Raw genomic sequence first — 12,354 nt, forward strand, 5'->3', positions numbered from 1 at the left:
CATTTTCCTCAAAAGTTTTGTGCCGTGACAGTTTACATGTGGCTAATGCCAACTTTCACACATCCTCTCACTTTTTATGTACTTTATGTTCTTGAAATATTCAATAATTTTGCTGTTACACTCACAGAACAAACTTTAAACTTTAATAATTTGGTGTAAATTAGTTAATTACCTTGAGGCTCCCAGTATAGATGATTTTCAGAAAAGTACTCTGGTGTTCAGAAAAGGCGTTTATAACAAGGCTAGGCAACTCCTGTCCTCAGTTGCTGCAGTCTTTAGATGTACTTTCATTCAGCATTGGATTAAGACCGAGAACTGATGTGTCTTCTTTCATCCACTATTTCAAACGTCTGAGATGGAATGAAAAAAAGAAACAAACACAGAACTCCAGGACTGGAGCTGCCTACCCCTGGTTCATAAACTGCAAGTGCACAACAGAATATGGGGATTGTTAACTCCCATTTCAAGCCCACAGGCTTTCATTAATGCCAGCTGCCTGTAGATGGAAAGATAGGCGAGAAGGTTTGCTGTTGTTACTGTTCAGTGTTATTTCCTCCCCTGCTTCACACTGATACATAGTAATATGGTATTCCTCTCAGTCCCAGCCTTGTCAACCAAAACAGTAGATAACACATTATACTATTGGAAAGCGAATGGTTTTTCATTTGCTGAAAACATGCCTCTCGATATTTTATTTGGACAAAATTGTTTTTTAAGACATCCTGAATTTATTTATTTTTTTCAAACTAAACATCCCTAAAGGGCAGATAGTGCACACTAGGGGTACAGGAGGTCGGTGTGGATGTAAACAGAGCGTTTTTTGTGATTAATTGAAAAGCTGGCTTGATTTTTTTAAAAACCCCATTCATCCGCCCATTTTCAAACATGCTCAAATCCCAGAATAGAATGCAGCTGGTTATCAGACTCGTAATCAGGTTTTACTGTAAGTTGCTAGAAAAGACAAAAGGCATATGCATCTGATTTTGTTTATTGTGTTTTGTGCCCTGCCAGCAATCCATTAATGACGCCATGAGGACTTCCACATTAACCAGAATGAGTGGCAATGGGAGTGGAGGAGAGAATGGAAGAATAGTGACCCATGACTTCCCTAAATCCATGCAGACTCTGCCCTGCATGAGCCATGCTGCTGGCTTGGGACTGAGTGCCACTGGGATGTGATGGAATCAGCCACGCCCATGGGAATTCACTTTCTGGAAAACATACTGCCAAAAGGACAATGAACTAACTACTAAAATTTGAAAAAAAAAATACTTTTCTTAAAGAAATTCTTTTAAAAAATGATCATGAGCTGCAATAAAGGAGACAACGGGACTCTGTAAGAGTGTAGATTTATGTAAGGAAAAGGATCCCATATGACAGTGACACTTGCGCTGTGCCAGTTATACTGACTCATTTACTTCAAGTCTTGGTGTGCAATATTTTGGTTATCGGTGTTCGGCAATGTCGTCTGCCTTATGAAATAGTTTTTTGTTAAGATTATGAAAATCCCACGCACACAAAACTGTTCGACCCTCTCCCCTGCCCCAAACAAAATCCACCACCCTCCGCATTCCTTGTTGCTCTAGTCAATGTGATCTTCCTTCAAACCATCAAGCAAGTAATTTCCTTTACTTTATTTTTGTATGTGAAAACAAACAGAGGGACTGTGTTGGATGGCAGCAGTGCACTGTACTGCAATATGTCACTGAAAACTCAGAATGATTGGTAGCCTGAAAAAGAAGAAGGGAATTTACATTTTCCTGGTAAAAAAAACTAACCTTTTCACAAATTGGTATCAGATTAACTCACTCCACAATTAAACACATGTTCAATTAAAGTTTTTAAAGGACACAATAGCCAGTGAGATTAATTATCCCACAGAATTAAGTTTAAATGTTTATGCTGTCTTTGTTGCACAATTATGGACATTTTATGAAAGATGCATTAAATCAGTATTTTGTATAATTCTACAACATTGCCATGTCTCTTGCTACAGAAGCAAAGAACATAAATAGTGCCTAAGAAACAGCACTCAGTGTTATTGAACACACCTGAGACAGATCGTAAAGCCTTTACTTGCCTCATGAACAGAAGAATAGACAAATATATCCCAGCTGTTTTCTAATTAGCTCTGTGACACTTCTCAGACTTTGCATGGGTCAGAAAAGGAATGAGATTACTGAGATTAGGTTTACTATATCCTACTACAAGTGAAACAGACCTGTTTTCCTGAGTCTTAAGCTCCTCTCAAGCTCTGTGTGTATAAAAACAGCATAAGTTTGGAAAACAAAACACAAGAAGACTCTCTAGGTCAAATGTTTGCAGGAAAACTGTGGCTTAAGGAAGATCATTTTCAATTTTTTTGACTGAGAGGTAAGTAACTCTTTTTTTTTCTATCTGTTGATATAACATTAGAGGGCTGCATTCAATATTTTCTTAAACTGATATTTTTCAGCTAGTCACTATTTGTGGCATTTGTACTTTATGCTTTGTGTGAAAATCAGCACAAAACAGGCTGTAGACCTACAGTAGATGAACTGCTTTTGTGTTAAAGGCCTTGCAAGATAAAGGTGTCAGAAAAAGTGGTCAGATTAGCAAACACAAGATAGTATCTAGACAGAAAATATTATGCACAGCTACAATATCTAGTACTATAATTATTTTACAGTATAAAATGATCAGTAGTTGTATGTTATTCCAAATGTTCTCTGCTTCTGCATTAAGCAAAAACAGTGTGGTCAATGGAGTGCAAAGTATTTGATGGAGGGCTAGGAAATATTTGGTTGCATAGTGACAGATATATTGTTCACAATAAGTAGTGGTGTTCTCATGAACAACTGGTTATAAACAGTCTGCATCGTTCTTCCAACTGAACAACTGGAACTCTTGACATCAGCATTATACTGGACACAGATTTGCTTTTGTTTTCACTTCTGCCTGAAGTTAACTATTCATCTAGTCACCTTTTTTTCTCCTATTACTATTAGTTGTAATGGAAAATAAAAAAAAATGCTACATTTTTATGATGCAGTCAGGGTTATTGGGAAGATGTGATGGATGGAAAACCAAATAAAAAGATTTTGCTGCAATAACTTGATAATCAGTGGAATTATTCAAGGAAGTGATGTCCGTTTGACAACAACAAGTCTACATTTGGGTTGTAAAGTGCATGAGCAACAAAGACTTAAGGAAGAGTTTTATATATTCGCCAATTAATAGCTGATTATTGAAAGAATCATTATGCACAAAACAGATATTTTCAAACTTTTTTGGTTTATATCTTTCCAGCACTGAGAATGTGCAGTCAGATATGACATTTTGAATCTAGTTTTCTAGTTGAGATGCCTTTATGCTAGCCTTGCATTGCTTCTATTTGAAGGTTATTTCTTACAGAGCGATAGCATTTGTGGAAAGAATAATATAAATATAGCGTTTTAAATCAAGATTTGTTCTTCAATTAACTATTTAAAGGGTCATTTGTCAATAATTTCAGAAATTGTAATGTGAGTATGAAAACAAAGATCTTTACCATGCATAGCTGTATGTGTTCATTAGGCTTTCCTAAGCAAATACCATATTTACAGCATTTGTCATGTTTTTGTATATACATTTTCTTCTACAATTTCTAACAAGAATGAGTTTTTTTTAATCGATTGAACCATTATTAAAATAGAAAACAATGATGAAATATGTCGATAAGAATACTTTGCAATAAAAGAGTGTTTTATCAACGTTACGGTACCAGCTCCAACATTCCTGTTGTCAGGATTGTATTAAATACACAAGTGCTAAATGCTGACGATAGATAAAAGTTGCAGGAGGGATTAATAATAGGATCCCTGACCTGTTACAAGGCTTAATGTCTGAATGATTCTATTACACATTGGACAAAGTGAATTATAAATTATAATAGCCAACAAGGTCATAGGAGAAGGCAAGATTGTGTACAGGTTAGCATTGTTGCCTTGCAGTGCTGAGTTTGAGTTCTGGTCTTGGTGTGCTGTCAGTGTGGAGTTTGTATGGAGTGTTTATGTGGGTTTCCTTCCACAGTCTAAAGACCTACAGGTAGGTTAGTTGGCGTTTGGGGAATATTGGCCCTAGACGTGAGTGTGTGTCTGTGTCTGTGTATGCCCTGTGATGTACGTGTACCACAGCCACAGCCAAGTTGAGAGGCCGCAAAATGTGAAGAAAAGTAAAAATCAGTCATTTAGTGAGTCTGTAGATCCCATGGCTAGTTCAGTTTTTATTAAAGCTTAATTCAGAATACTAAATGACTTGTTTGGCGGATTTATCGTCAATGCAATCCCTAAGGATAATTCATTGTGGAACATTGATGAATAGGGTATTCCTGGATATTCATTTACAGACAACAAATAATAAACCAAGTTTGTGTGCATTAGGCTAATCTTTCATTTCTACTTTAATGTTTATAGAAGTACGTGGCTCAGGAAGTTGTGCCCTGTATGTCTACTTTAGGTCTACCTGCAATCAGACTGTTTGCCTTCATTGTGCTCAAGGAGGTTTTGTTTTAATTCACCACTTCTTTGCCTTTATACTGTAGATTGACTATAAAGTCAGCAAATTCTTGTACAACATAGAGGTCAAAGTAAAGATCCACTTCCTCTCTGGGGGGGAAAAAAATGCTTGATGCATTGCAGCATCACAAAGAGTGAGGCCTGCCTGCAGATTGGCAGGCATTGAGTCATCGAAGCATCCTCAGTGCAGACTACCTCTAATTAGTCTAAACCATGGCAACTGTTGCTAAGCAACTCCTTTTTTTCCCCATCTGATGAAAATAAGAATCCCATCAAATGCAAAGACATTAGCATTTCAAAAAACAAGCTTATAGACCATTTTGACAGTAGAGTATTATTTCTTTTTTGAGAGCTGCTTTGTTGGGTTAAAAGGATATAATACTGGCGTGATTTTAGAAACTAATTTAAACTTGGGTCTTGATGTCTTCTTTAAGGCAATATTTACATTGATACTTTCACAGCTTCTTTAATAAATGTGTAGGAGAGTTTAAGTTCTACAAATCTAATTTTGAATTTTGTTACATTGTAAAAAATGTAATCCTATGTGTATTTCTTCTGTACATTTGAAGGAAAAAACTGTATTAAATTAGTACGATAAAGTGGACACAAAGAGTTGGTTGGAGGAAAAATTTGCATTGGTTGCTGTTGAATTTTGTGAAATTCTAGGGAAATCCATTTTTGAAACATAATGTACAAATTATGTTTATACATTATAACAACGTAAAATTACAGATATGTTTTAGTAAATGTTTCTCTGTTTACGTTTAGGTGGTGAGAAGCATATACAGTAGTTAGGTTTTTGACTAGGAGAAGCAAAATCATAAAAAAGTAAAAAATCATACTACTGCCAATATAATGATAAATCCTTCAGAAAATTAACCTTTCAAAAAAGCATGTTTTTATGGACAGATTACAAAACATTTACGTTTACAAAATGGAACTTTTCCTGGGATTTGCAATGTATGAATATCATGAACATGGTTTTGCCCTGCTTTTGCTGTTTGGTCTGTTTTACAGTATTTAGAAAGCTGCGTTTTAAAAAAAAAAAAAAGCTAATTTTAAGGCAATCCGGTGAGAGACATTTCATGCAGTGCACTGTGAAAATGTTATCCATCCAACATAATCGCATGTTATTGGGACAAAGCTGTGGATAATGAAGGTCTTTTCCTTCTCATGAATAATGTGGCATAGCTTAAAAGGGATAGCCCTTCAAGAAGGAAATGCATTATTCAACTTGAAATACAAATAACTTTTTTATATAAATAGATTTGTAAAAAATATATACATTAACATTTTTAATGTATGCTGATGTTCACATTTCTGTTAGACAAATCAAGACATGAATGCAATGAGTGCTATATAAATAGATTGTGTGCCCATTGCTTTAACCAGTTAGTTGGATTTGAGTTTGATCTCTTGCTGATTTTTGTGGCATTTAAGGGAACCTGTTGAATATGGTTCTTTTTTGTTCATTTCTACACTGTAATTTGTTTTCTTAAAAAAATTTTAACTTCAAGAATATGGTCATCTAAAGTGTTCACCTTCGCTTCACCATAGTGTCAAGTATTATAGACCATGAAAGCAAGGTGTGACCTGAGGTTATGTCTGGTGAGGGAAAAGAAAAAAAAAACAATGTTCATAAATAAATTAAACTTTTTCTAACCAATGGTCTTTTGAGTTTGGAATATCATTTTGCTGCCATTTTGTTCAAAGACATTAGTCAGGAGGGCTCTTTTTTTTCTTTTGTTGAAATGTGGGTTGTGTGTGAGACAGAGTGTTTCCCTGTGTGTATGAAATTATTACATCTGTGAACTGAAGAGGGTAATTGTTTTAAGATTGCCTCTGGGTTTTTAAATCCCTAGTTAGAGGCTAGATAGAGCTGTTTTGTGGGGCGTTATCAAGTGCATCTAATCTCATTTAACAGCCATTGAGCGCAAACTAGGCCACTTTTTTTGCGCAGAGCCTCATTTAATACATAAGTGCATAATGTGACTTTATTTAAATGCATCTCTTTCAGTTGTAGAAAACTTTCCTGTTTTTTTAACCATTAAGAAATCTTAACATTTTGGAGACTGTGAGGAGGAGAGGTAACTGGATCCTACCACATGTGAAGAGGTTTCGCAGATCAAACCTGTGTTTGTTCTGTACAGTGTGGTACTGCTGATGATGTCAAGTTCATTTGAGGGTGATCTGTGGCATGGTGGTCTCTCATTCCCCTATGGCTGTCTATTGCAAAAACTTAAAAAGCTTGAAGGTTACTTTCATCAACATTTGTTTTAAAAGGAAAAAAGGTGCCTTGTCTCCTCTTTGTTTCAATTAATTCTAAGCGGCACTGTTTTCAAATTGTGAACTGTGACTTTCACCAAATTAAGAGCAACTGAGACCATTGAGGTTAACAGTGGCCTGTTGAAGTGTCTGTTGGCAGAATTACCCTTTCTAAAGTTCTATTGCAAAGCGTGTTCTTTTCGTTCATCTTAGAACATGCAAAAGATTAATGTCAGTAGTGTCAAAAATGATCAATTCATTTCATATCTCTATATTAGATGATTGTTATTGTTTTGACATTTTGAATAAAGTTTTTCATATTAACTTCCCTGATTCTTATGGTTTGTTTGTTGCCTTTCTGAATTAAACCTTGTAAAAGAAGAAACATAATCTCACAAAGCAAGTTAGGTCTATTTGTGCATGAAGTGTGTTTCTTCCAAATCTTTTTTTTTTTATAAAGAGTCATTTAGAACCTCATGAAATCACTTTTCTCCTGTGGCTTCTTAGTATAGTTTTGTTGTTTTCAGTGTACTGTATGGCTACACAGTCTTCTTTTTTCCCATTGATTACAAATGGAGTGATTATTTCTTAAAGCTTCTTTTTTTGACCACTTCTGCCAGGTATTCAAAATGCATTAAAGAATGATTAACCAACCTTTATTCAAAACGTTAATTAATTAACACTAAACCAATGCTCCCCTTGGGCTCATTGATATACAGTACGAGTGTGAAGAAGTCAGTACAAGAAGCTTCAGGCCATTCAGTATATGAAAAAATATTCCACATCATACTTTACCTCTTCAAAGAAATGTTATACAATGGGTAAATACAGTAACTAAGAAAACATTCAACAGTAACTGTAAATAACTGAAAAATAAAATATATACTTTATTTTACTTTAAATAAAATACTTTAAAGACCCGTCAGTCAAGGCAATGTTCTTAAGGTTGAGGAAACTATTCAAAAAGAGCAGATATTAATAATAACATATTAATAATATTCAGCCAAAGTGATGAGTTGCCTCTGCTTGAATTTTGGTTGCTTTTATTTTACAAAAAGCTCCTGGGGAAAGCTGACCCTGGTGTGAGTGTGTGCTCTGTGATGGACTGGCATCCTATTCAGAGTCTATTCCCCCCTTGTGCTCAGCGTAGTCTCCCACTCCTGCTGACCTGAATTGGATGCAGCGGTTGGAAAATGGATGGATTATTTCACAAAAATACGCCTTAAGATGTACACTATTAGCACAGTATTGCACAGAACATACTCTAGTGTCTTTCTCAGGCAGTGATTGGGGGCACCGAGCGGACAAGCAGTGGGGCTAGTGATGTCTGCCCCAGGAGAGCATGCTGGGATAGGTAGGAATTTGTCTGGGATGGGGGGGGAGGCTTGGGGAACAGAGGTTTGTGACGTGGTATGTGAGTGTACGCATGTGGCTGTCCCATGTTTCCCTGTCCGGGTAAGTTAATATTGGTGTATCCATTGAAGAAGAAATTAGCTGAATTTTGAAACTGCAATCCAGGCTGTAGCTCCAAAGCATGATAATTATATGATCTAAACCATCCTGTCCAATGTTGTGGCATCTCCAGGGAAGAACCCATCGACTCTGCATATCCTGCACTTTCAAGTCTTGTCATTTGTTTTGGTGCATACCATTATACAATTAATAATCCTTCGCAGTTAGGTGGTTCTTTTCACCCCCAAAACATCGGGCTTCACTTACAAGACATGACCCACTTCATCCTCCACTGGAAGTGCAGCACCCACATGAGTGACACATGGCCACCACTGTGCACCAATAGTCCCACGACACAGTAGATCAATTAACACAGGATAATAGGTTTTGTTTTTTCACGCCAGATTTTCATTATAATAAAGCATTTACTTTTGACTTAGCAAAAAACATTCTGACTTTTGTTAAAAACCATGCAATTAATCATTAGTAGTACTATTAATCTGTTACAGGTTATACAGTATACAGTACTGTAGTACATGTATAGAATATGCAGTCCAATTAATTAGATCTGTAATGCTTAATATGAATCAACCAGAAAGGTATTTAAGCAAATCACTGTAATTATTGTTTATGATTTGACTATAGTTGGCTTTCAATTTCTATTTAAGTTTTTACTGCATACTGTGTGTCAGGTTATGGGGATTGTAGCAAAAAGATACTGTTTCACTGAATCACATCATCTAGCTCTCTAAAGCCACTGAGAAGCAACTGCTTTAATCAGATGTTGTGTGATTAACTTTAAAGAGGTCATCTAATGGGATGCATACTACCAATTTTAAAAATCTACTGATTTCACCTTTAACCAATAAAGCAGTAATTAAGAATAAGTTAACAGAAAAAATAAGGTTTTTGCAAACCCTTGCTCTTTCCTGAGCCTATTGAAGAAAGCATCAATTTTTCCAGTTCTTAATGTTTGCAAATTATTCAGGGGAACTAGGAATTATTTGTTTTTCAATAATAGCTGTAAAGATTAATGGATGAGTTTGGGCCCATGAGCAATAACGGTAAACATAAAGGCCAAAAATAAATGAGCAGACATTAAAAGTACATTACATTCAATTGAGGCCTTGCTTTTGGCATTAAGAAAATCTCAATTTATCAAGATTTACCCTGATGTTTTAGCTTCTTGATAAAGCATCTTGAATCATCCACTATGTTTCTTCCTGTTTTCGTCTATTATAAAATAGCATAGTTCTAGAAAACTGATGTTGAGGATTTTGCTCTTTAAAAATTATGAATTCCAAAACTGATCTGCTTTTTTATCATAGAAAAGAAAAGTAATTTTCAACAACTGGATAGGTAAAACATATGACTGTGGCAAATTTAAATATGGACTTGTTTTTTTGTGAAAGTGGTTCTGTTGATGTGACACATCACCAGCTGTCTCACCAAGGATCAAGCAGTCACCACAGTGGCCTAAGACCTTTTCAGATTATTCAAAAGGCCAACAAACTTCAAAAACCAGTTAGGATTTGATGACATTACACACAAGCTGTGCATTTAATTGCTTACCCTTGACAGCTGAATCAATCTTTTATGTTAACTTGCTTCACATTCTTGTCTACTATAAAATATCATACAAAATATACACATCCTCTGCATCAAAATTATTTTTTTAACCTTTTCGCCCTCTCTTGATAATGTATTCTCTCTGATCTCGGAGAAAGCACTGATCCAGGGTTGAGACTAAAAGGGGTCTTGCGAACGTCAGCAGTCTATACAAAGACCTGTTGAAAGATAGTTAAAAGACGTTTCAGGGGGTTTTAGTTTGGTTCTTCAAAAGTCTTTGTATTTAAACCATGAATATTTTACGTGCTATGTGCATGTGTCTATATCAATAACCTTGTGCACTTCAGCATGAAATTGTGCTGCTTAATTAGCAGCTTATTTATATTTGGCTTTGAAAACCTCAGCAAACATGTTTTTTTAAAAGCAGCTAATGGATAATCCATTATATCCTGCAGCCAAGCTGTAGCTATGCTGTCAAACCAGAGCATCCACAAGCGTCTGATCTATAACCAGCACTTCCTGCAGAAAGAAGAAAATCAGCTGTGAAAAGCTTTGGAAAATCACAGGAAAAGTACATCTGCCGTTTCATTTTTGTTCACATTCAACTTTGATAAGAATTTGTTGCTAAACCAACATTTTTTTTTCCTTCCCTGACTGCATAAAGTAAAATAAAAAAAACAATTGTTCTGCTATACCTTTATCCAATGTAATCGGGGGTCTAGCAGCATTCGGAAACGCTTTCATCCTCTCCAGAGGAACATAGGCTTAGGCATACATTGCTGAATATGTTGAGTGCCTTTCAGTCAGTTCAGTAGAGAATGGATGATGTTTAAGGCAGCGGATTATCCAATAACACTCCATATTTACTAGTGTTTAACATTAAGTTAATCGGTGGAAATCAAGTGTCGGACAATAGTGCTCGTCGGCATGGGGAATACCACACTCTGAAATCAGTTCGACATGTGGATAAGAATGTGTGTGTATATATATAAGGCATTTAGGAATGCTGTGGGGATGGGTGACTGCAAGGCCAAATATTGTGGTGCGAACGCCACCTGCCTGAAAGTCTGTAGGTGCTCTGGCTGGTTAAAAAAAAAAGTTTCCCCAGTGTTGCAAGGTGGTTTTAAGCCTACTGGCATAAAGTAACATGATCAGAACAGATCTTTTAATCAACGCCGTAATGCACAAGAAAGTAAAAATGGACACGGATACATTCTGCTTTTGCAATTTGAGGAGGGTGTTAAACACCCACTAGAATCGCCAATTGCAATTTGAACAGGAAATCTGCATTCTCAGAAGGAACTTGTATCATACCTTTGCCATAGGTTGAGAGGGGCCTGCAATTTAGCTGGGAATTGTTTTCTAAGCCATTTATCATTAACACCTAAACATTGCTGTCTTTTGAGAATTAGAAAGAGGGGGGGAAAGAGGTATTTAATAACACCCTCCTGCACTGGTGTCCCCCGTTAAATCAATAGCAAACAGCACTTGAAACCTCACTGACGGTGCTGATGACACAGGGTGATTAGTACAGAAACTACCAAATCACTAAAGGTGCAGAGCATGACTGATGAGAACAACACCAACTTGGGTTACACACAAAGTATGCTCAACTGTGTTGTTCCAACCCATTCAGGTTTCATGTAAATTAAAATCCTATTTCTAGAGTGACACGGTATCACAAGATTTAAATATTCTATATACTGTACTATTTCAATTTCTGAATCCCCACACTTCAGGCTGTTCTTGGAAACAAATAGACCTGCAAGCAAATCTGAATGCTTCCAAGCAAATTTCCCCATCATGAAATAAAATAATAAAATGATGCATCAGTAAGATTGTTATAGCTGTAGCGAAAGAAGAATATACAAAAGCTTTAACACAGAAATGCTTCCTTTATTTAACACTTTATATTGAGGCAATATCGATGGACATTGTTTTAAAAAAAATTGTTTGTGTTGGTGGCAATTGCCATTTTCTGATTCATTCCGCCAGTGCATCTAATCAATCTGGCTTCAGCTTCAGGAATGAAATGATGTACAGGATGCCCACTGAGAAATGTGCCTGCTTATAAACAAGGACACTAACCGAGTCTTCACACAAACGAACCGCAGTATTGTACTCAGTGCTCTAATTGTGGCAGAAATGGGGAAATTGGTTGAGAGGGCCCTGTAATTTAGTTAAGAATTGTTTTCTAAGCCATGTATCATTAACATCTAAACACTGCTGTGTTTTGAGAATTAGAAAGAGAAAGGCCAGCCTTGGAAAAGAAAAGGTGGCTCTGTATACCGACTAGTGAAACGCATTTAATAAGTCCTTGCCCTCCCGGACTGGTGTCCCCAGTTAAATGCATTTGCTGAAAGAGGTATTGTCCGTTACAAGTGATGATCCCTTTGGGAAATACCAGTATGTGTATTCCCCTGTGGGAAAAAAGCGTATTATTCCCCTATGGAAATATCGTCCCACATTTTCACAAATGGTTGTTTACTTTTTTCAAAGGCTACATTGCTTCAATTTAATGAGCACCAGAGGG

The 12,354-nt window shown here is 36.3% G+C and overlaps 1 protein-coding gene across 4 annotated transcripts in view; it reads left to right on the forward strand.

The window, feature by feature from the left end:
* Positions 1–7,124, forward strand: part of LOC148650461 (glutamate receptor 1-like) — an 84,563-nt gene extending 77,439 nt beyond the window's left edge. For 2 of the 4 annotated variants that reach the window (XM_088604282.1, XM_088604281.1), the window contains exon 16: positions 1,012–1,219. Coding sequence is in view for 2 of the 4 variants with exons in the window: in XM_088604280.1 (XP_088460406.1) it covers positions 1,012–1,179 (168 nt within the window). In the remaining 2 variants the exon portion in view is untranslated. Of the gene's footprint in view, positions 1–1,011 lie in introns of all 4 variants that reach the window. The other 2 variants (XM_088604280.1, XM_088604279.1) reach the window with 1 other exon arrangement.
* The last annotated feature ends 5,230 nt before the right edge of the window (positions 7,125–12,354 follow it).

Source organism: Lepisosteus platostomus, chromosome 13 (genome assembly GCF_059453375.1).
Source record: "Lepisosteus platostomus isolate fLepPlt1 chromosome 13, fLepPlt1.hap1, whole genome shotgun sequence".
Taxonomy (NCBI): Eukaryota; Metazoa; Chordata; class Actinopteri; order Semionotiformes; family Lepisosteidae; genus Lepisosteus; species Lepisosteus platostomus.